The 22,948-nt window shown below is 42.6% G+C and overlaps 1 protein-coding gene across 1 annotated transcript in view; it reads right to left on the bottom strand.

The window, feature by feature from the left end:
- The window catches only part of CRYBG3 (crystallin beta-gamma domain containing 3), a 92,165-nt gene extending 72,155 nt beyond the window's left edge, over positions 1–20,010 (bottom strand). Inside the window, exons 1-2 of the mRNA XM_065676045.1 lie at positions 19,802–20,010; positions 3,419–3,497 (exon numbers count right to left, since the gene is read on the bottom strand). Of these exons, the coding sequence (XP_065532117.1) occupies positions 3,419–3,497; positions 19,802–19,911 (189 nt within the window). The 5' untranslated portion in view covers positions 19,912–20,010. The remainder of the gene's footprint in view (positions 1–3,418; positions 3,498–19,801) is intronic.
- Positions 20,011–22,948: the final 2,938 nt, after the last annotated feature.

Here is a 22,948-nt window from a genome sequence, read left to right as displayed (position 1 = left end):
TTTGCTTGACAGAGCTCACTTAAGCAAGCTATGCTGAGATGGTTAAGAATTCTTTCCTAACCAGTTATGGGAGAACGTGCTCTTTCCTACATGTGCCGCTACAGGAAGGATATCTGGGTATGATTGGCAGGCAAGTGAATTTGCCTAGACTATTGAGGCAAAGCCTTCGGCTGGATGAAAACCTCAGAGAAAACTTCAGACAGGCCAAGCCTGGGACCTAAGGCATTTACTACTACTGAAACTAACCCAAGCACCCATCACCACTGCTACTGCTTCCATACTGTAATACAGGTGCAGCACAAGCACGTACAACATGAGCACTGTGTGATTTCAAAGCTGTACTGACATGACGCTCTCCAGCACATCACTCGCTACAACAGAGGTGTTAGCTTACTTGGTAGCACAAATATTCTGTGGTTAAACACAACCCAACCAGTACCTACATCCCAGTTGTAAACCTCTGTTTTAAGGGCATTACCTGAAACATACTTCTGCAGGAAGCACTACTGCAATATTCCTTTTAGAAATACAAGTCCCTGTAGCACTAGAAGTGAGGTTAATAATATGCTACTGTGTACTGGACACGATGTAATACAGAGACTTAGAACACTAAAGATGAAGTTCAAAAACTGTTTAAACCCACAAAACCCTCTGTTTCACAATTACATCAGTCAAATAGAACATTTACTCAGAGAGAGCACTGTTTACAGCTCTAATTAAAAGAAACAGCAGCAAAACAGAATCTGTAAATAGTGGGGTAAACTTTCTGGCACATATATTTCAGTAACGTTTTCTCAAAAGCGGTCAAGTGATGATTGATAAAGTCACCTTGGCACAGAAAGACTAGGCTTCACATTTTCATAAGGTGACTACTAAAATAACTTTTCCTCTCTCTATGAGCTAAATCCCAGGTCAAAAATAGCAGGGGCAAAGTACAGAACTGGTAACTAAAGCGCTTAGAAGAGCCAAAGAACTACCACAGCACAGCATATTTCTCAGCTTCATTCACCCTATCAGACATAATTTAGACATCCAACCTTTGCTGCTAAATGAGACTTGAGTTCCCCCAACTATTTTGCCCCTGGCCTCCAAGATAGCCAATCAATACACAAAATCACAGCATGCAAGTCTACATGTAAGTCTATCAGAAACATGATAACTCATTAACTTGGTGCCAGGCAGACACAACATGGTTTCAACTTTTAGTTGCCTAAAATATACCTTTAAATACCTTTAGTTACCTGAAAGGCCTAGGCAGAAGTACAGTTCAGACACATGCACATGAATGGAAACCTGCCCAAACCCCATCCATGTAGATACATAGACTATTCCTCACAAAGTACACTTTCCATACCAACAAAACCTGTTGTCCTTTTTTTCCAGCTGACTCAATGAAAAAACCTGAAACACCTTTCAATACCAAACATTACCCCTTTCAAATGAGACAGCCTCAGTTCTCTCCAATGTTCAGCTGCATTCTAGTGATCTTTGGACACGACAGCTTATTCTGGACAGTGTTGGGCATTGGACAGTGTGGTATTACCAAAAAAGCAAGTGTGTGTTGGAGGAAGCAGTGGTGAGAAAAAGATTTACTCCACAAATAAAGGGGGGTGGGGGGGAGTAAAAAATACTTTCTTCACCTCCTCAGTTTTCACTATCTAGTTGTAATTTCAGTGCACACAAGATAAAAAGTTAGTGATAAAAGTACTCATTACTATACATATGAAACTGTTCAAGTGAATCAGAAGATTTTTGATCAGCTTAAGAAAGAGGAAAGTAAGTGAGACAGGAAGCTCTCAGTGGAACAGCCAGCACATTCTAGTAGTATGAAAACCGCACCTTTCTTCTAAAGCCTATACAAACACCAGGTATTATTTCAAAGATACTGTAATGTACACTAAGACTTCTGAACATAGGTCAAAGACAATACAATTAAACAAAAAGTTATGGCAAGAAAAAGAAAACCAATCAGATATTTGGAACAAAACTCTAAAGCATTAATATTGGCACCAACTTTTAGTACAGCATTACAAAAACCCAAGTTCCAAGCAGAAGACTTTACTGCACTGAATTTAGATTCGGCAGGAAAGATTCTGAATTTGGGCTTTTTTAAATTAAAAAAAGAAATAAGATTTAGGTTTTGGAAAGAAAGAAACATTATCCAGGCAACTTCAACCTGCTGTGTTCCCTTTGCACCACCTCCGTATCCCGCTTGTTCCTTGAGACATAGCCCTCTTCATACTTCCTTTTAAGCAGTTCCTGGTGTTTATGCCATGTGCATGTATGCTAAATGATTCCCCTTCCTCAGACAAACTTTCTTCAACAGGGAAACCTAGTTCTGAATGTTTCAGTGATCTAACACTATAAAACAGGATTAAAAAAAAAAAGAAAAACAAAAGCCAAAAAATTTACTTCTCTTAGAGTAGAACATCTTCTGGTTTATCAGATTCCTTTCTGCCCACAAAATCAATAGTCCATGATTTATGGTAACAGGAAGGAATTCAGCAGCATTTTCCAGGAGCTCAGAACTGACAAAAATTGGCTTGAAGCCACAGAGCTCCTGAACAAGTGCCACTGCTTTGTTTCCCACCTTTGTTCAGCATGGAATTGTTCTTGAGCTAATAACCCTGTCGGACTAAACCTGGGCTTTCTACAGGCAACTGCTGTGTCACCTTCGGTAAAGCCCAAACAAACGGACCCTAGATACTGAAGATGCAACTACACAGAGACTCTATGCCATACAGGAAGACCACCACTTTCGTCTTCGTACACTGTTAGTGCTCAATAAATGAAACACAGGATAGAAATCTCAGATTCAGTGTGTTAAGAAGCCTGTGGCATCCCCAAATAAATCTGGCAGGCTAGTAGAGGCCCTTTGGGGGAAGCAGCCACAATAGTATCCACATTAAACTAAAACAAATAGGAAAAGGAAAGCAGCAAAGACATGGATAACACTGGTGAAGAACAGCTGACATGCGTATGAATTTCAGCAGAAAGATCTTCCAGTGTTTTGGTTGGCAACCAGTGGACCTTCAGGCAGGGAAACACTTGCTGGTTAGATATTTATAAAATATATAGGAATGGGGTTTTAGAGGAATGACTGAAACCATAGTTTGATACAAATACTAGCTTCCTTCTTCACTGGTTAACTACATGTAGAATTAGCACTAGACTCCCACTTCTTTAATGTAAGTAAAGACATCAGTTTTGTTTTAAGAACGTGAAGCACAGACAGGTTTTCTGTCTTCTGCATGTGCATTAGTACCCACACTGGCATAATGGACCCTAACCCAGAATATGGCAACCAAGAGCTCCATTGCAGTGCAGGGGTACATCCAACATCAGAACACTAGCAAGTAGTCACAAGAAGAGGCAGCAGGCTTTAGCTCTATCAAATATTAGTAAATAAAAATCATACCTTAAAAAGTGCAGGCAGAGTTGTGTTTTCCTTTTGGTGGCTCTTTGAATTTATGGCTTCGCTCCCTTTGTTTTCAGAACTGAAAAACAAAGATATTTCGTAGCACTGAGGACTTGCATTATTCAAGTCTACAGGAGAGCCAACACAGAATCATTCAATTTAAACACCAGACAACATTAACTTAAAAGGACAGAAGAACTTTTCCAAACCACAGCCCATATTCTGTACATATTGCAACTGAAAAAAGCCATGCCCCAAAAAGCCAGTTTCACCTCATACAGGTTTTCAAACACAAGCATTCAGAAACGGCACACAGCAGTTCAGTTCTTCCAGCTAACCCAAACCCTAGCTTACTGTGTATTATTTTCTGCTGCAAAACAAAAGGTATTATAATTCAACCATACATCTACCACAGCAGCACTCACTGCCATAGCACTACCTGGCACAGCTGGCAGCTAGAACTTACTCCCAGCCATCATATTGAGGACTGTGACTGAGCATAATGTACTCAGGGCAGATGGCAACACCACAAATCACAGCTACCACTGTTCCGTGAAGAGCTATTAAATGGCTTTGCAGGCAAATTCAGAAGAAAAGTTATGAAGGTGACAACAGGTATGTTGTTCTCGCCAAGGAAACATTTGCTGTCCCATTCTAATCATCAGAAATCCAAAGTCCCATATACCCTTATTGCCAGTTTATCTTGGTCAAAATTTTCTTCAGAATCCATCTTTGGAATGAAGGGAACCATTCTCCCCCTGACTCTGATTCTTAGAAGGATCCTTAAGCACAACCCAGCTGAAAACATTCTAATCGAAACCTTTGTGCTACGTTCAATTTAAAAGCATGAATGTTTCAAAGAAAATGTTAGAGGATGTTAATGACACACATCAGTTCATGCACTGCACATCACAAGCTGAATTAAAATAACTTTTTACCAATATATCACGTATATATCTCAGGATTGAAGAGAAGTCATAATCATTCACATAAAATCCTTACCTGTTTTAGAAACTTAGCTTTGCTATTGACAAATGGACAAGCCCTTACTTCTGAGCTTGTATGAAGAGATGAATTGAAAGCTGTTTAAATAAAAATTAAAACCCAATTATTTGCATTTTGGTGTCTTTCTGCCAAGATTTCAAGCTCAACATGATCCAGCAGCGTGCACTTACAGCCCAAAAAGCTAACCGTATGCTGGGCTGCATCAAAAGGAGCGTGAGCAGCGGGACAACGGAGGTGATCCTGCCCCTCTAGTCTGCTCTCTTGAGACCCCCCCACCCGCAGCACTGCATCCAGCTTTTTGATCAGAGGGCTGGAGCACCTCTGCTATGAAGACAGGCTGAGAGAATTGAGGTTGTTCAGCCTGGAGATGAGAAGGCTCTGGGGAGACCTTCTAACAGACTTCTAATACCTAAAGGGGGCCTACAAAAATATCTGGAGAGGGATGTTTCACAAGGGCATGTCGTGGTAGGATAAGGGGGAATGGCTTTAAACTGAAAGAGGGCAGATTTCTACTAGCCATAAGGGAGAAGTTCTTCACTTATGAAGGTGGTGAAGCACTGACACAGGTTACCCAGAAAAGCTGTGGCTGCCCCATCCCTGGCAGTGTTCAAGGCCAGGCTGGATGGGGCTTGGAGCAACTTGCTGTAGTGGAAGGTGTCCCTGCCCATGGCAGACGGGGGGGGTGCACCTAGGTAATCTATAAGGTCACTTCTAGCCCAATGGTTCTATCATTTGGAGAAAGGATTTAAACATACTGGAACTCCTACTGCTACTGACTGTTAACCACAGGAAAGCATGTCTCATTAAGACTTCTGAAAATGAAGGTTGTCTTCTTTGTGTGGTTTAGGCATCCAAGCTAAATATACATTGGTATACACACAAATACAAAAGCCAGTCTGACTATATGTTAGTTTCCTTCTCAGCTGCTCAGAGACAACATTTCCTGAATAAAAATGAGAACAGCACTCTCCTGCAATTAAGTTTTTCAAGACCTTCCAAATCTTTTCAGATACATCAAAAGAAAAGCTCCTTCCTCTCTTTTATAGATCATCTTCAAGTTGAAAACCATGTACTTTCACATCACCCCAGGTAATCTTCCTTAATGCATTCATAAACACAAAGATGCTTTTTCAGGGAGAGTATCAGACAGAAAGTCTTGGCTGTTCTTTGCTTCCCTGTAAGACAGGGCAGACCCTATTAATTTCTTCTGCTGTTAATGTGCTTCAGGAAGGAGATATCACAATCAGTTCTGGACAATCTGGCACACTGATAAAAGTGTTTTTCATTAATTTTGGTTTTGGGTTGTTTGTTGGTTTTTTGGGTTTTTTTTTTTTTGTTTTTTTTTTTTTTTACATAACCCTCCCACTCTAGTCAGATCTACATGGCTTTTCCTGATGCTGATACACTTGACATGAACAAGAATTCCCTGTACATAAAAGCAGAATAAGGATGTTGATCTCCACCAGGCATTCTTCCTGGCTTCAGGAGATCACTCGTTAAAGAATGTGTTTGCAGACTACAAATGAGATCCTTGCTTTCTTTCAGTATTGCCAGCACGGATCACCTTTATCACTTTGTTTTGCTCATACTCTTCATATGTTCCCAAAACGTTTTTCACTTTCCTACTTTGTATTCAAAATATATGCCTGCATTACTTCTAGCTAGCCAGGCTTGGACAGATTGCTGTGAAATTCCATAGTGTACATACCAAACCCCAAAGAATGCAATTCAGCAGATAAGCATCTTAAAAATCAACAAGTAATAAAAAAGTATCAAAACTTTGCTTTCCAGCATAAAATAAACCTAAACCTGGAAGCAATTCCCTATACCCTTTCATGGCTTACACCAGCATTTCTACATTCCTTAACCTTTTGCTTTAGGGTGTAGTTCCTCAACGTGCAGACTTTGTCAGCAGAACCAGCTTTAGAAACCTCCACGCCTTCCTCCTCTCAACCTCAGCTATCTCTTCCCACCCTTAACTCAGCCGAGCAGAGCTCTCAGTTAGGGCCACAGTCTTGCACAAGAAAAATCAAGGGGGGAGCAGAAGTTTCCATCAGGAAAAATATCAGCCCGTGATCCAGTTTACAGTGCAGTGATTTGTACCAGCACTAATGAAGGGGCAATGAACGCCACTCAACAGGCAGGAATGAGCAAGCACCAACCACTGCAGCTCTCTTCACCACTGCAGCTACTTTTTGTGAACCTCTTCTACCCTTAGCTAGTTTTAAATGGATCTTTGAAACAGAATGACTCATGCTGAATGAATTAAGTTTACAGTACAAAACCTTGATTTGCTGCAAACAGGCCTTTTGGATTGTTCAGGATAAAATTGTTTTGTTTTTCCCAAAGAGTCAAGATACTTTTTACAGCCTAAACATCACAGCTACAGTAACTGATGCCAGATTTGGTACTTGGACTGGAGCAAAGGCTGTCTACAGCTCACCGGGCTCAAATGATGCAACTTACCCCTTCCTAGTACCAACCCCCTACAATTTTCAGGGGTTTCCCCCTTCTCATCATCTCATCAATAACTTTACTGTCACTATTTACAAATTTTGGAACACTCTGTAGTATTTTCTCCAAAAGTTATCTGAAGAGGAAAATAAAGTAATAAGGCTCACAGGCCCACACACAACCTTGCGCTCCCTGTTGAAAAAATCCCATGGTGGAGCTAATGTAATTATGCCACACATATTCTTACACTGCAACATAAGACCATGTTGTCCATATAAGTCTATTCAGAGATGTAGTGAACACAATTGTTAAGCTATGACATTCACAATTAAAATTAATTCTTGGGAAATGTGTAAGACATTTAGTATTTATGCTGAAAATTATCCATTCAATTTCTTTTTATATGCCCATGCTATCCTTTTAATTAGTGGTTAAATGTTATACTTTCAAGAACTGTATTCTAAGTGGGTTTATATATATTTTTTTCCTACAGGACAATCTCTGCAACTCAATATTGTCAGAAATGTTGACTTCATAGCTACATGATACTACACCACCGAATTCTGATGTCTTTGATAAGAACTGAAAATAACAGATTAGTATTACGTACAAGCTCACCATGAACTAAGGATTCCACCCCATGCCCATTTGAGCTACATCTCTATTAACAAAGTTTGGCTCCACAGAGTTTCAACCTTGCTTTGAGCTTTTCCAGATTGGTGCATTTTAGGAGTGCTTTGCCATGGCAGGTACTCAGCATGCTGTCTCCAGTTCAGCACATACAGAGTTGAGCTTGGGCTTAACCAGACGGATTGGTTTACTGCATCAGTCAGCCAGCTCTTGGAGAGCATTTCAGCACTTGCTAAATTAGGAAGATGAAGCTCATGAGCCTTAAACTCTATGCTTCACAAACTACTGTTGTTACCTTATATACCCAGCAATAAGGCTCTACTAATCCAAGTTCTGAATCAACTTTGCACTTGCTTTTAAGAAGTGAAAGAGATCCCAGGAAGACAGAAGACATCTCTGCTACACCAGCTTATTTCCATGGACTTCTGAAGTATACAGGCAGTCATTTACAAACTGTCACAACCACTTGTTTAACATACTTACACAGATACTACTTTCACTCTATAGATTAAGAAAAAAACCCACAAGTACATAATTATTAAATAATGCCCAGAGTAATAAAGACATTGTCAAAATTAAGACTAGGAACTAAGCCTCTCAAATACTCAGATTTGTAATCTACTGCCTTCCTGCTGCTATTTCTGCCAGACATTCCCTTTTCTCTTCCATATTAGAGTATCCAACATGGATGGGTTAATCTTCAGCAAAGGGTGAGGGATCTCCTAGACTGTCACACCAGCATGCCTAATGTGATTAGCATCGCTCCTATTCTTTAAACAATCAAGACTAAACTCAAGTTATGAAAGATCCCGTTCTGTACCTTCTGCACAAACCTTTCTTTGTGTGGTTTTCTAATGCTTTCTCTTCCTCTGCTGCTGAAATTCTGTTTTGACCTTTCTGTAATACATGGACAGGCGGTGTCTGAATCAGAAGCAGATTTGTGGTCCAAGTTTTTAATCATTACACTTATGCAGGGGAGGTTAGATATTCGTATGGGGGAGATATTATTCTACACTGTTGCTCACACAAAAAGTAGGTGTATGTAAGAAGTGTGTGCCTCAGGTTACTTAACGTACATGAGTGATCACAGTCAAGAAAAAAGACATCAACTGAGCAAATTTAAATACATCTTTGCAAGATCTTTTCCAACTCTAAAACCAGAACAAGACAACTACAAACAACCACATCTTCAAAAGGCCTCACGGCATCTCTGTATGGTGCAAGAAGTCTGCTTCCTCCATCTTCGTTCTTCATAACAATTCCTCACAACTTGCAAATTAAAAGCCCATCCCCTTCTTCCTTTATTAATCTACCCCACCCACGTTATGCACGCAGCAGATTGTGAATGTGTTGTGTCAGATAAAAATCCCCATGAGCTACAGGCAGCATGTAAGTGCAATAAAGCACAAACACGAGAGTTTTGGTGAGGTCACAGAGCTCACCAAACACAGAGCTCACCAAACTGAAAGAAACCACTGTGACATTTTAGGTTCCTTTTACAAGGAGAAGGTACAGGGCTGCTAATTGCTGTTTGCGAAGGGGGAAGTTAATGGGCAGTCTCTTAAGTAAACAGGGACAGTTGGCTAAAGCTCAACTCGAGCCACACTGGATGTGAACTCTCCCTCCTGCCATTGCTCAGAAGCAAAGTGTCTTATAGTGTGGCAGCTCCAGCATGTACTTCTCATGCAGTCCAGATGTTACCAGGTAGGTGAGTGCTCTACCATTTTGCCATCTCTCTTTCTCTCTTTCCAGGGAAAGATGACTCCCTGAAGTCAAATCCTCTTTGCTACTGCACTGAGCTATCATCACTTAAACTGGTTTTCTCTTCGGATTACCTCAGAAACCATTTAGCCATTTAATGTGATGACTTGTAATGGTGGGAGAGTAAGCAATGCCTAACCTGAAAGATGCCCCAGGGGGCCAAGAGGCAAAAAGCTTCTATGCCTGGCTTTAGTGGCATAATGCTAATAAACTAAGCCTTACCTACACATATATTTATCTATCCAGGTTTCATGACAGAACGGATTAGGCTGGAAGGGACCGTAAAGATCATCTAGTTCCAGCTCCCCTGCCATGGGGGAATATACATTTACCAAATTACTAGGTTTTGTTAAAATATGATTTTTGATACATTTTACATACCAAGCCTCTTGTATGCTTACATATGCTTGCTTATAGCCATGAAATCTGTTAGAACTTCAAACCTGAGAATTCAAGCCACCACACTATTAATCAGAATTAGGATGCTATCACCTGCATAGAATGCTATTACTTTCGGACTCAGAAATGAAAATCATAAAAGTTTACACTGTTGACATCTCCTTCCCAATATTTTCTAAACAGTTTTCCTCAAGATGATGTGTTTTTTTGGGATTGTTGATATAATTCACTCTCTGCTGGAATCCTCATTAGGCTAATGTCATTTTTAGGTTTCCCTTGTTAGTTTCTTTATTTCAGCATTCTGGGCTGTAATGCCAGCTCCTGAGCCCTCGTTTTTATCTCTCTCTGAACAAAACTAAGGCTCCTCTCTGGGAAGTAACACCTCATTTGATCTTGGTGTCATGATTTCTTTCCAATTTCACTTAGTGCCAACACAGCAACGCGGCCAGTGGTGACCTTCCAGAAGCGTATTTCAACAGAGCAACAGAGAGACTGCTAACAAGGATCTCATCACCTAGTACTTCAAATCCATCTGCGCAAGAGCCTCCATGAAGAATGTGAATGAGCAGAAAACCGCAAGTCTAATCATACTATCAAATATAGATGTGCAAGACCAAAATCTCCATGAAGTTTCAACACACTACAGTCTCAAACCACATCCACAGACCCGTGGTTGTTATGAAACTTTTATTATACAGCTGCAAGGAGCCAAAGGTTAACTAGCATTCTTTTCTTCTCTGTTCTGGCTTCCAAGCAGTAATTAAAAAGATAACTGCTAAAAATTCAGACCTTTTGATTAGTATTTTTCTATGTGTACCAATTACCCTACTTGCCATACAGACCCTTATGATTATGGAAGCTCGCCTCCTGCATAATGTAGATTATGAAATTTTACCAAGGGAGACTTGTCACAAGCCTTTAACACCTGACCAGAAGATACTAGCTTGGATTAACAACCATCAAGCAATGGAAAATGTACATCTGTAAATAAGACTTTTTCCACGTAAACTACCACTAAATTCCCTACTTAAAATTAGGCTGACTAGTTTGATCCATCAACCCTCAACTCTCAGCTATGGGATCAACCTACATCTGTGTGGGACAGATTACAAAGGTCTCAGGTTCAAATATCGTCACAGATCTACTATGACATGAAGCACTTAACTCTCATTTCCCCTCCAGTTATATACCTTGAGGCAGAGTCATTCCTCAAAATGTAACCCTGTCATTTTAAAACCTTCTCTTAGACAAACTAAATGCTACCGAGCTACTTAATTCTATTGTAGGAGGGAAGTTTTCCAGACATTGAATTGTTCTGGAGCTCTTCTCAGAGCCTGTTTTAGTTCAGCAGTATCTTTTCCATAATAAATAGTGGACACCACAACTAGACTCGGTGTTCTAGTAACCAGATGTCATCCACAGAATACATGTACTTTGTTACTTAAACATCTGAGAATCACATTTTTCTCTCCATGCCACCACTTTGCTTTATGCAAAGCTCATATTCAATCGCCAACCACACAACTTAGTCCGCTTTTAATGTCGTCATCGATACGGCAATTCCCACACTTACTGCTCAAGTCATCTGCAAACTTCACATGCTCCAGCTTTGTCCTCTTTCAAATTACTTGTGAAGATAACAAATAAATTGATTCAAAAATACATCCTTTTAATTTTCTTCAAATACATAAAGTAGAAAATTATTTTTCACATCTGGTCTTTTTATATCTCTCCACATGTCAATTATTAAGCCCACTGCAATTACACTTGCAATTACTTTAATTGATGCATCAGCACCAAGTCAGATGCCTTAAGGAGTCTAAAGATACTATTTCAGCAGTTTATCAACTAAAGCTGCAATCTCATCAACAAAACTGAGTTTGACAATTCCCATCCTCCAGTGACATTAGGACCAACATTGTGTTTATTAACATCTGAGGTCACCCAGTACCCTTGGTAAATCAACATTCAATCCTTACCCTTTAATTCAACCAAATACAATAGGCTTAAAAGTGAAATACCAACACCTTACTCTAGATATTAATATCACATTTGTGAAGCTGTTCGTGCACTGCGCAGGCAGGCAGAACTATCAAAACATGATTTACAAAGAGAATTCAGACAATTAAAGAGTCAAACTTTTAGCATGTATATTGAACGACATGAGCAAGGGTACACTAAACATAATAGGTTAAATTAACCAAAAGGAAAACTGTAAAGCTCAGTGGCAACAAGGCATGAGGAAATCAATGAATATTCCTAAAAACTGCCTTCTGCATCAAATGACAGTTAACATACAATGGTATCTTAACATAAAATAGTAACAAGAGCTCTTTCCTCTGATCTCCTCCTTCTTTCCTCCCCCACTCCCCCCTCCAAGAGAATATTGCCTTTTTCAAAAGCTTCTAATGAAGAATTTTGGCCAGCTTCTCAGCAAGATTCCCAACGCTAACACCGTTCCTGCCACACCAAATGGTAATAGCAGTGACAAAGTCTGCTCCTCATCTCTGGCAAGGTTGTTGGGGCTTGTCTTAAAGAGAGGGGGAGAGTTTGCACAGAAATTAGAATCTGAAGTTTCTGGCTCCTATGCCTGTGCTTAAACTTAGGCCACACACAGAGGAGAGGAGACAGAGAGACCTTAAGATAAATGGAAATGATAAAAACAAGTCAGTGACTTAGAAATTACAGGGTCAAAGGAAAGCAAGACTGCCGTTTTGTTTAAAACAAGGAGCGAAGTGGAGGCAAAGGGACAGAAAGCAGGGAGAGGTAAAGGACAAAACAGTGAGGAGGGGGCAGGAACTTCGGCAAAAGAAGTGTTAACAATCAGCTGATGAATTTAAGTGCTGGAATAGCACAGGAGGTGTTACATTAAATTAAACTAACCCACTTAGAAACTGGTTTGATTACAGACATTAGGTAAGTTAGATTGTTTCAACTGAAACAATGTTTCCTTTCAGACCTGCTTACGCTGCTTATTCACATACTGCTCTCTGCAAAGCTAGGTCAGCTTCATGTTCTGCATTAGCCGCGCTGTGTCATATGCACTGTGTGAGCTACATGGAGTGTGTTAGTATAAAATGAAGAGATTTTTTCTTTAATCCTCTTTCAAAATGCAACTAAAAATATCAGGGAAAATAAAGATGATGTAAAATTAGAGGTATGCCACATTTTACAATGCAAATTTACAGTTACAAGACCCAAACCATGTCTTTACACTGAATACTATAGTACCTTTAAGCTCCAAGGCTACAACAAAATGAAATAAGTATGATGGCCCATGATCACCCGTGCTGAATAACTTAATCTGTTTTACATGTTAGGGAATTGAACAGCCATACAAAGGCTAGAGAAAAGAAATATAAATGTTTCTGAGTAGAGCCTACTTTGATATTGGGCGGTATGATTATACCAGATTACATAAAGATTTTTCTTCTGGCATCTGTCAAGCATAGTAACCAACATTTATGTAGAATCTGCTCCTCATTTGCCAGTCTGGTTGCTTAAAGTTTCCAATATTCTCACAAAATAAATATGTTACTAGCACATAACTTGGTATAATACCAGAAATAGGTTTATAAACTATTTAAGTTTATTAAAGTTCAAATTCTTGCATTAATAGAGAATAGACAGCCCATTATACAACTGTTACTAAACAGCCCGTTTGCAGGGCTGGGGATCAATGATGATACTTACAAAAGGCTTGAAAATAGGAGACATTAAAAATAAACACCCAGGAAAGCTTTAAAGCAGCAGCAATCGCTGTGCTCCAGATAAAAAGAGCATAACAGAAGTTTAAAAAGATGTCATTAAGAAGAAGCACCCAGGAAATAAAACAAGCAAGAGAGACTGGTGCCACCAGTAAAATGTAGCGAGCTCTTCTAGTCAGGCTGGAGCAGACCACTCTTGGTAGAGGCACACAAGGCTACTGGTTCAAAACAAGAAAATACTTCTCCAGTTCTCCCATTTTGCTTTGTGTGCTCACAAAAAGTACTTCCTCCTACATTTTTCTGTACATAATGCTGTCGACAAGTAAAGCATGGATCCACAGTGTTCACACACTTCGAGCCCAAGACCTCCAAGCTGCTTAAGCAGATACACTGCCTTCAGTGAAATATTTAGCAATTTAAGGAACACTGCAACACTGAGAAAGCCAAGCCTCACTTTGAAACACGGCAGGTCATGAAATCACACTAACATGATACCATTAGAGACTATATTTCATGTAGCAAAATTGACATGAGAAAGCAAAATGACTTTTCCTACTTTTCATCAGGGACTGTAGTGATAGGACAAGGGGTGATGGGCTCAAACTGAAACAGGGGACGTTCAGGTTAGATATAAGAAGTTCTTTACTGTGAGGGTGGTGAGGCACTGGTACAGGTTGCCCAGGAAAATGGTAAATGTCCCATCCCTGGCAGCGTTCAAGGCCGGGCTGGACAGAGCCTTGGGCAACATGGTCTAGTGTGAGGCATCCCTATCCATGGCAGGGGGTTGGAACTGTACGATCTTGAGGTCCTTTCCAATCTGAACCATTCTGTGATTCTAAAATTCTATGACTAAGGAAACCCACACTTCTGATCTTACTCAAAAGTGATCCTGTAAAGTTGGTCAGAAACTCTAAGAATTATTTCAGAAGTGAAAATTAAAATACCAGAAGAATAGAGGTATCCCCTGGAAAGCCTACGCAACACAGTTCTGTGCTATTGTCTGGAAGCATAATAGTATATACTGAGCACGTACACAATGTATGAAATCCAAAAACGCTTCCAAAAATACTTTTCCATACTTCTAAGAAGTTTCAATGATAAGAAATGCAATCCCCAGAGCACCATGTTCTGAATTTTGCTTCTTTTCCACCTGTGCGGCTCTTGCTCACCAGAGAAGGCTGAGTTTTCATCTTTGCAAGACTCTCTTTCTTAAAACCACAGACTTCAGAAACAGGTTTTTATTAACACTAGCACTTACACCAATAACTGGCAAGCAGACAACACTCTTAACATTCAAAAAAGAGTGGTGTATGTGTGCGGGGAAGTTGCTTTGTTTCTTCCACAGAACACTACTATTATAATTAATACTCTAGTAACATTTCCTTTAGGAAATGTCTCACACATACACAGCCAGCTGCTGGCCTTGCTCCTTCTGATCTCAGCCCCATGGGACATCTAGGTATGCACCTAATTCTAATTAAATAAGTGGTCCCACAGTAGTGCACAAAACTATTTACCTATTTACTGACAGGCAACCACTTTGGCAACCTGCTGGATCAAGGCTTTTGCTACTATTTTGAACTATCCTGCAATAAAAGGCATAATAGAAAAATCTAGGAAGCAAAAAGAAACAAAACCCCAAATTAACAAATGAACAGAAAATTTTCATAATACATATTGCTTAGGGAAATCTAATTTGCATTTTTCTCTGCATTGGGAGTATTCCACTTGCCGCTCCCACAAACCATCATCCCCGATGTACACTCAAAAATGAGTTAAATTTTAACACCAAATCCTCCTTGGGGAGGGGAGGAAGTTTATTAGAAAGCAGAGACTGATTTTCCTAGCAAACAATGGATTTCTTCAGAGGTGCCAGTGGTATCTGAAACAAGACCAGCCGGGAGATAGTAACTTCCAAAGAGCTAAGTTTGAAATGTATTACTCTCCCCTTTCAATCAGCTCCCAGCAGTCCTCAAATGCACAGTTTTTACAACTACGAAAATACATGTTCTTTGTAAACAGGAACAATGACTGGCAGCCCCAGAGGAAGAAAGAGACTCTCTAATCTCTCCTCAGGCAGAATAAACAAAGTTCTTCCATCTCTGAAAGCTCTTAGTCTGAACCTAATGGATGAACAGAACAATAATCTCAGCCTGAAAAAAACCAAACCACCCAAAAGCCCTCTAAACCCAAATAAAAGGATGCTATTCCCTGTTTGATGTCTCTGGTACACTTCAGCGATGCAGAAGAAATATATGGAGAAACCCAACAAAGGCACACTTGCACTGATAGTTATTTGACCAAGCAACCAACAGCACTTGAAGGGAAAAACATAAACCTGAAATGAACCTGATAAACAATATGCGGAATAACTAACAAAATAAATCCATAGTTTAGAGGAGATTTTGGTGGTAGCTCTGGGTTAAAGAGCTCAGTGAAAAGTGTTACACCTCCTTGGCAGCTTCTAGCATGACCTGAAAGGTCACATTTATTTGCAACACAACAACTGCTCAGCCACTGAAGCTGCATATTTCTGACGGAATCTGCAGTGGATTGACTTGCACTGTAAAAGCTCTGTTTTCATCCAGATGGACTAAAGAAACATACATTTAAAAACAAAACCAAACAACAAAAAAACCCCAAACCAAACAGGCTCCCATTAGAATAGTGAAAATTCAATGGGATCTTTTTCACCCTGGGGATTTAGACTACTCCAAGACAAGCACTGTGGTAACAAATAATCAATTTTGTATTACTGAAAACAGCACATAACCAAGTGGAGCATAATGACGGCCTTTGATGGAAACTAATGATAAAGAACTGCGCCTAAGCCATTGTTCAAAGCAGCTCCAACTCTCATGAACACACTTACACTCACAAGCACAATCTCGGTGGGAGATGCGTCACGTTTGTCTCTATTTTATGTGAAAGCCAAGTAAGCTGTTAACGCATGTGGTGTGCTTTTTGCTGCTATGAAACTTGCAACTAATCTGGATGGGTTATTTTTTTCCACAAGCAAGCGAGCCTCCAGCAAGTCTCATGTTCATCAGAGCTACAAATTGCTCTAGGGGTAAGTTATTAACATAAGCTCTTCATCAAATGAGGTTCTCAGAAGAGTGTAAGACAGTGATTAACAAACACTGTAATTCCCCCCTCCCCTTCCCCTCATTTTAAACCAGGGCCACAGTTGGTTTGGGTTTTGTTTCTTTTTAAGCTAAGTCTGAACTCAGTGCCCGGAGGAGGAGTGGGTGAGAGCTCCCTACCCTGCCAAGGTCGGGGGCAGCTATACGGTTGGGGGCTTCCATCCAGCTGATGTTGCCTAACTGGTGGGAGCAAATGGAGAACGACTTTAGGACATACACAGGCTCATTTTTGAATGTTTTTAAAATTTCATAGAACCATAGAATAGTTAGGGTTGGAAAGGACCTCAATATCACCCAGTTCCAACCCCCCTGCCATGGGCAGGGACACCTCACACTAAACCATCCCACCCAAGGCTTCATCCAACCTGGCCTTGAACACCACCAGGGATGGAGCACTCACAGCCTCCCTGGGCAACCCATTCCAGTGCCTCACCACCCTAACAGGAAAGAACTTCTTCCTTATATCCAATCTAAACTTCCCCTGTTTAAGTTTTAACCCGTTACCCCTTGTCCTATCACTACAGTCCCTGACGAAGAGTCCCTCCCCAGCATCCCTATAGGCCCCCTTCAGATACTGGAAGGCTGCTATTAGGTCCCCACGCAGCCTTCTCTTCTCCAGGCTGAACAGCCCCAACTTCCTCAGCCTGTCTTCATACGGGAGGTGCTCCAGTCCCCTGATCATCCTCGTGGCCCTCCTCTGGACTTGTTCCAGCAGTTCCATGTCCTTTTTATGTTGAGGACACCAGAACTGTTTAGGAAACTGATGAGTTCTGCACAGGCATTAAGCATGATGTGTATCTCCAGGGGTCAATGCAGGTGCACTGGGAGTGTATTTCACCCTGTATAACATACTGCTCCCTCTCCTGCCCTTTTTACTTTGGCCTTCTGCTTTTCTGAAACTTAATGGTAGGTTAAGTATCTCCATACATCAGTTTCTTTCTATGTATTTCAGATTTGATCTTGTTCCAACATACATCATACTAATAATGTGAACAGGAAATTAACCATCCTGGTATATTACACGTTTCTTGCAACACTTCACAGAAGATGTATTCCCCAACTTGCCTCACACACTCCACACCTTCACGATAAACACAGAGAGTAGCCTTGGTTCCCCCTCACCACACGCACTCTTTGTTCGGAGATCCATTTTTCTACACTGCCAAGCTCACTAAATAAACATGACAAGCAAACCTGCGGCACTCATCCCAACCCTGCGCTGTTTAATGCATGCAATTACACTAATCTGTGAAGAAGGCTGCCAGTGGAAACCAAATACTAGAACGTCAGCATTCCTGACTAACGTGCCACGCTGCAACCCAGCACAACAAAAAAAAAGCTCCTTAACATACCAAATGGAACTCCTCACACATGAAGGGTTTTTGCTTGCTTCCATTCCAGAAATGAAACCACTGCAAGTTAACTGCCCAAGGAGTTCAAGAACAAGGCCAAGAGACCTAAGCCTCTTTGTACCTAGGTGGACTATCCCAACTTCCTAATAAAGGAAAGGCTCCCATCTGCAGGAAATGAAACTGTGATTTAGATAGAGATAATAGACTCCAGTCACAAGTTAAGTGGAGCAGGTCTACCATGAGCCTTATCTACAGATAGGCTATTCAGTACACAAACCACTGCACTAGCATCATCCTCCTTCTCACCAAGGCGACCGCTATGCTTGTTTATTCCAAACCACAGCTGCAGGGAGCTGGCAAGGAAGGCTTCAATGAAACCTCTTATTGCCTCTTCAGGTCCTCAGCCACATCCAAGCCTTTTCCTTCTCCCATATCTTAACCACCCCACCAGACACAACAGGCACGCTACTCCCACAGCTGTAAAGATGTCCTTGATTCAGCAGCCTTGCTCCTAACTTTTTTTTTCTTCAGGAAATTAGAAGCAATGTTTCATGCTCATGAACAGACAGTGAATCCTTGGTGATGTATTGGTCAGATACTTAAAGTAAAAGAAAACCTCTAAAGTTAAAAGTCCTCGTGATGCACTTAAGAGACCATTTAAGATGATCAGCATAAGATAGCAATAAGCCCTGATGTTTTTCACGACTGCCAAAACCACACAAAGCAAGATCCTAAAGGTTTCTCGCTGAAAGAACTACTGTGATACCCACTATCTACGTGATTAAACCGCACTTACTTCTCTGCCGCTTCAAACACAAAAGTATGCAGTATCGAGAATGACTCACAGATTAAAACCAACATGTTAAATGCAAAAACAAATACTACACCTGAGGAAATAAGGCCTAGCCAGCTGGCAACTTTTCACCACAAAAAATACCCTAATTAACCAGGGCCAACAATAAGGCTGCATAAGAAGCAGAAGGAAACTTCAGCTGTGCTTCTTTCCTATGCACATGTAGGAATCAACCACCATAAAACTAAAAGGAAAAAGAAAAAAGGAAGAGGAATAAACACACAAGAAGTTTCCGAACCTTTTCATCTTGCAAAGTCTCCCCGCACTGAGAAAAATAGTTATTAATACCCAGTTTTCCATAAACTACAGATTTTGCATTGAGACTTAAGCATACCAGTAATATTTACATTGCATTAACGCCTGATTTACACCAGTCCGAAAGAAAAACAAACACGCCCCTCTAACCCCTCATGGACCTGCTCTCGGTGTCCAAGGCATGGACACAGCCGCGCCGTCGACACCCGCTCCCCGGCCACAGGCACGGCCCCAACGCCGCACTCGGCCGCCCGCACCGAACGCGTGTTTCAGGCGGGGCTCCACGGTCCGGCGGGGCCGCGGGACGCCGGTGCGCTCCCACCGCAAGAGCCCCTCGGTGTCCCACGGCCTCGACAAGCCCGGAGGGGCCCGCCCGCGCCGTGCCAAAGTTGGGTTAAATTAAAACCACCACGGGCTCAGGCGCTGCCAGCAGCCAGGGGAACAGCCGCACACGCACCCCCGGTTCCAAACTCCGTGCGACAGGCCACCGCCCCGTCCGGGGCGGCCGCTCGCCCGCCGCCGAGCCTGCTCTCGCCCAGGAGTCAGGCCCGCGCCTGCCCCATGACCGGCCGAGCCGCCCTACGGCACCTCACCGCCGGGGCCGCAGCCCCGGGACGCCCGGCGAGCTCCCCATCCCCGCCCGCAGTGAACGCACCCTCGCTTCTTTTCCCTCCCTCACCCACCGGTGTCGCAACATCCACCGCGGGGAAGGCGCAGCCGGAACGGTCCCGCGTCCCTCGCTCCGCGGCTGCAGGCAGGTAGGACGGGGCAGAGGACGGCAGCGGACACCCGACCGGCCCGGTCAGGTCCTGCCGCTCACGTACCTGTTAGCGCCCGCCGCCGCCGCCTCCCCGGGTGGGCTCCTGGTGAAGAAGCGGGAGAAGGTGCTGTGCCAGGAGGGACCGGCCCGCCGCCGGCTGCCCCCGCCGGACATCGTCGCCGGGACGGGACAGAAGACGCCGCAAGCAACAGCCCGGCACCGAGTCCCCGCGGCGGCGGGAGAGCAGCAGCACCAAACCTCTCCCTCCTCCCCCGGCAGGGGCGGAACCGCCGCTCCGCCCGCCCCTTCTCGGCGGCGGGGCGGAGGGCAGGAAGACCGAGAGTTGAGGCCGGGCCCTGCGCGGAGCGGCTGAAGCAGGGAAGGTGTTTCCCTGCGGTCGGCGTGCCGAGGGCCGCAGACGCGTGGGGAGCGGAGGTGGAAGTAGCCCAGCACGCAGGCTGCCGCCACCAACCGAGGTGGCTGTGCTTGTAAGTTAATGCGGCGCAATCAGCGTGAGCAGAGAGGAAAGATCAGAAGGGAAAGTTAACTCTGTAATAAAAAGAACAGACAGCGTTGAGAACTCACGCTCCCGCCTGGCTGCACGCACCGGCACTACCCTGTGCCAGCTCCGAGACAGCACACGTGTGGCACCGCGAAGTCAGTAATCGGCTTCACCCTGTTCTGGTCCGGCTGCCGCACACCACATCCACCTGCGCGGCTCAATCAAGTAAAGGTGCTCAGTTCCACCACCTGCCTCTCTCTCTCATTCTGCAGTAAGTTCAGGCCGTTCTTGCCAATGAAGACCAGTGACTTGCAGGAACAGGCTCCCCTTTTGGAGATGTCTTCCTATAAGGGAGTTTTGTTCTGTTTTGTTTAATACTGAAACCTTTACTTTTCTCCCTCTGAGGACCGTGGCCTCCTTAGAGTTAACATCCCTACCGACAGACATGACCTTGCCATTGCAACAACCTGGTGACAAATATTATCCTCGTTTTACAGACAGAGGCGATGCACAAAACCTGAATGATTCACTGAGTGTGAACTAGCAGTAAAATAAACAAACCTTGATGTTAGGATTTCCAATTCAGAGCCACACTTTAATTTCTCACCTTCATGAGCATCTCCGCTGTTCTCTGTGTTCTAAACCTCACCTTTTTATCAATCGGTTCCCTGTTGCATCATGCCATCTCACAGAATCAGTAACTGATGTTCTAAGGGACCTTGAGAGACCACTTGGTGCAAGCCCCCCTCTATACCCAAGGCCTATGTGCCTGTATTCTTTACCACTGTGCCATAGTATCAACCTGCCATGGCTGCAACTTGGGGTGGATAGGAAACTCTACTCTAGGCCCATCTGCGGAGCAGCAGCAATAAAACAGCCTGAAAATAAACTGCTGAGTACTTTTCTGCCTACTTTCCACTGCCTCAGCTATAAGCGAAACGTTAAAGACATGCACAGACAGCTCCCTTTGTATTGTCCAGGTCTCGTGCAGCTTTGATGTGGACTGTAAAAGCACAGACACAGGTGGATCTTGGACACGTACTTACATCTTTACCAGCCTGAGTTAGGACTAGCTGGTTGGTTAACAGGTTACAAAAGGGACCTTTTTCATCATATAATTGCCAGTCACAAACCTTATTCAGGGGAACAGCATTTACTACACAACAAGGTCGTGCCTATTTTTCAGTGTGCAGACAATTCTCCAAGTCATACAGATGCCCCTAAACTAGCACAAAAATATGAAGTGTTTCATTCCAGAACAGTATAGAGAGAAAATAAACCACATTGAGAGTGCCTATTTGCCCACTCTCAGGGAAACAGCAGTCAGGGTTAATACTACAAAACGTAACAGCAGCCCCTATGGAACATTATAGAGGAGACACTCCCTCTGACATTGAAAATAAAAGTAATTAAGGCTCCAAAACCAAATTAGGAGAGTGGCAATTTATTGGGGACTGCATCAACAAGCTGCAGGGAGGCTTAGGCTCTCAGTGACTGTTTATTACTTTTAATTCTTCTTTGCCGCCTACATCTCGCAGCTTCCCTACCTATTGCTTAAGTAGGGTCTAATCCCTAAGCTGTAGCAAACCTGAATATAATAATTAGCATTTATAAAGCGTCCTGTATCTTCAAAGGATTTAAGCGTTAATTAATCCTCGTAACCACTTCAGGATGTAGTTAAGTATATTATGGTGAGTGGTTTGCACACAGAGGCAGTCAAAACACCTAGCTGCATCCAAAATCTACCCACACTCTACCAGCAAGGCGCCTGGAGGGGCACCACAGTGCAGCAGGAAGCATTACCAGGGCTGCGCTCATCCAGGAACAAAGAGCCAACCTAATCAGAAATGCTAATCCCAAACAGTAACATTTTGTGCTCAAATCTGTTTCTCCTTTCTTCACTGCATCTAAAGGCAGAAAATACATAAATGTACTAAATGCCAGTTCTACTGGAGGCACGTAAGTAAATTCTAATACAAGTAGTAAAACTATATCAGTATAAAAGAACATGACCCACGTTGGATAATCCTTTCTTTTTCCATACCCTGGAGTAATTAAGTACCACATGACTGAAGAGTAAATAATTTTGACACATGTAAAATAACAAAATGGGAACCACCAGCAGAGTTGCCAACAGAAACCCAGTTTTAGCCACCTACACCTTCCATGAAGGGAGACAAGTTAGGCTTTTACCCAGAGATGCGGTATCTACCATGTGGCAGGTGGCCTTGCATATTAACACAGCTGTCAGCATTAACAGCAGCACCAACACATGCAAGCCAAAACAGATGGGGGGGGAAAAAGGTTCCTTTCTGCCTCAGATTAAGACTACTCACATGTGGCCCATGCGAGGTAATGTGGCATTGCCCAAGGCAGCGAGAAACCATTAAAACACAATTGTACTGAGATACAATGATACAGAAGAGGAAATTGTCAAGCCAAGGCTCTCACTACATTTTTTTTTCCCTGTAGTTCATCCGGCTCAGGGTTTAACTTGAATCAGTATCTCGAATAGGAGAGGGGAAGGTGCTGTGGCTGTTCCATATCCACTTATTTTCTACCGCGATTCAGATTATAATGGTTGTGCACAAGAGAAACCTCCCCCTTTTCCTTGCTGCTTCAGAGTGAGCAGATGGTGAAATTTTAATTGTGCTTTATGAATCTCCTCCTTTTCATGGGTCTTTAAAGTCTTGAGTCAAATCTTTTGTT

Source organism: Lathamus discolor, chromosome 4 (assembly GCF_037157495.1).
Source record: "Lathamus discolor isolate bLatDis1 chromosome 4, bLatDis1.hap1, whole genome shotgun sequence".
NCBI classification, from domain to species: Eukaryota; Metazoa; Chordata; class Aves; order Psittaciformes; family Psittacidae; genus Lathamus; species Lathamus discolor.
Note: the sequence above shows the minus strand (reverse complement) of the source record. Positions and strands in the feature narration are given on the sequence as shown.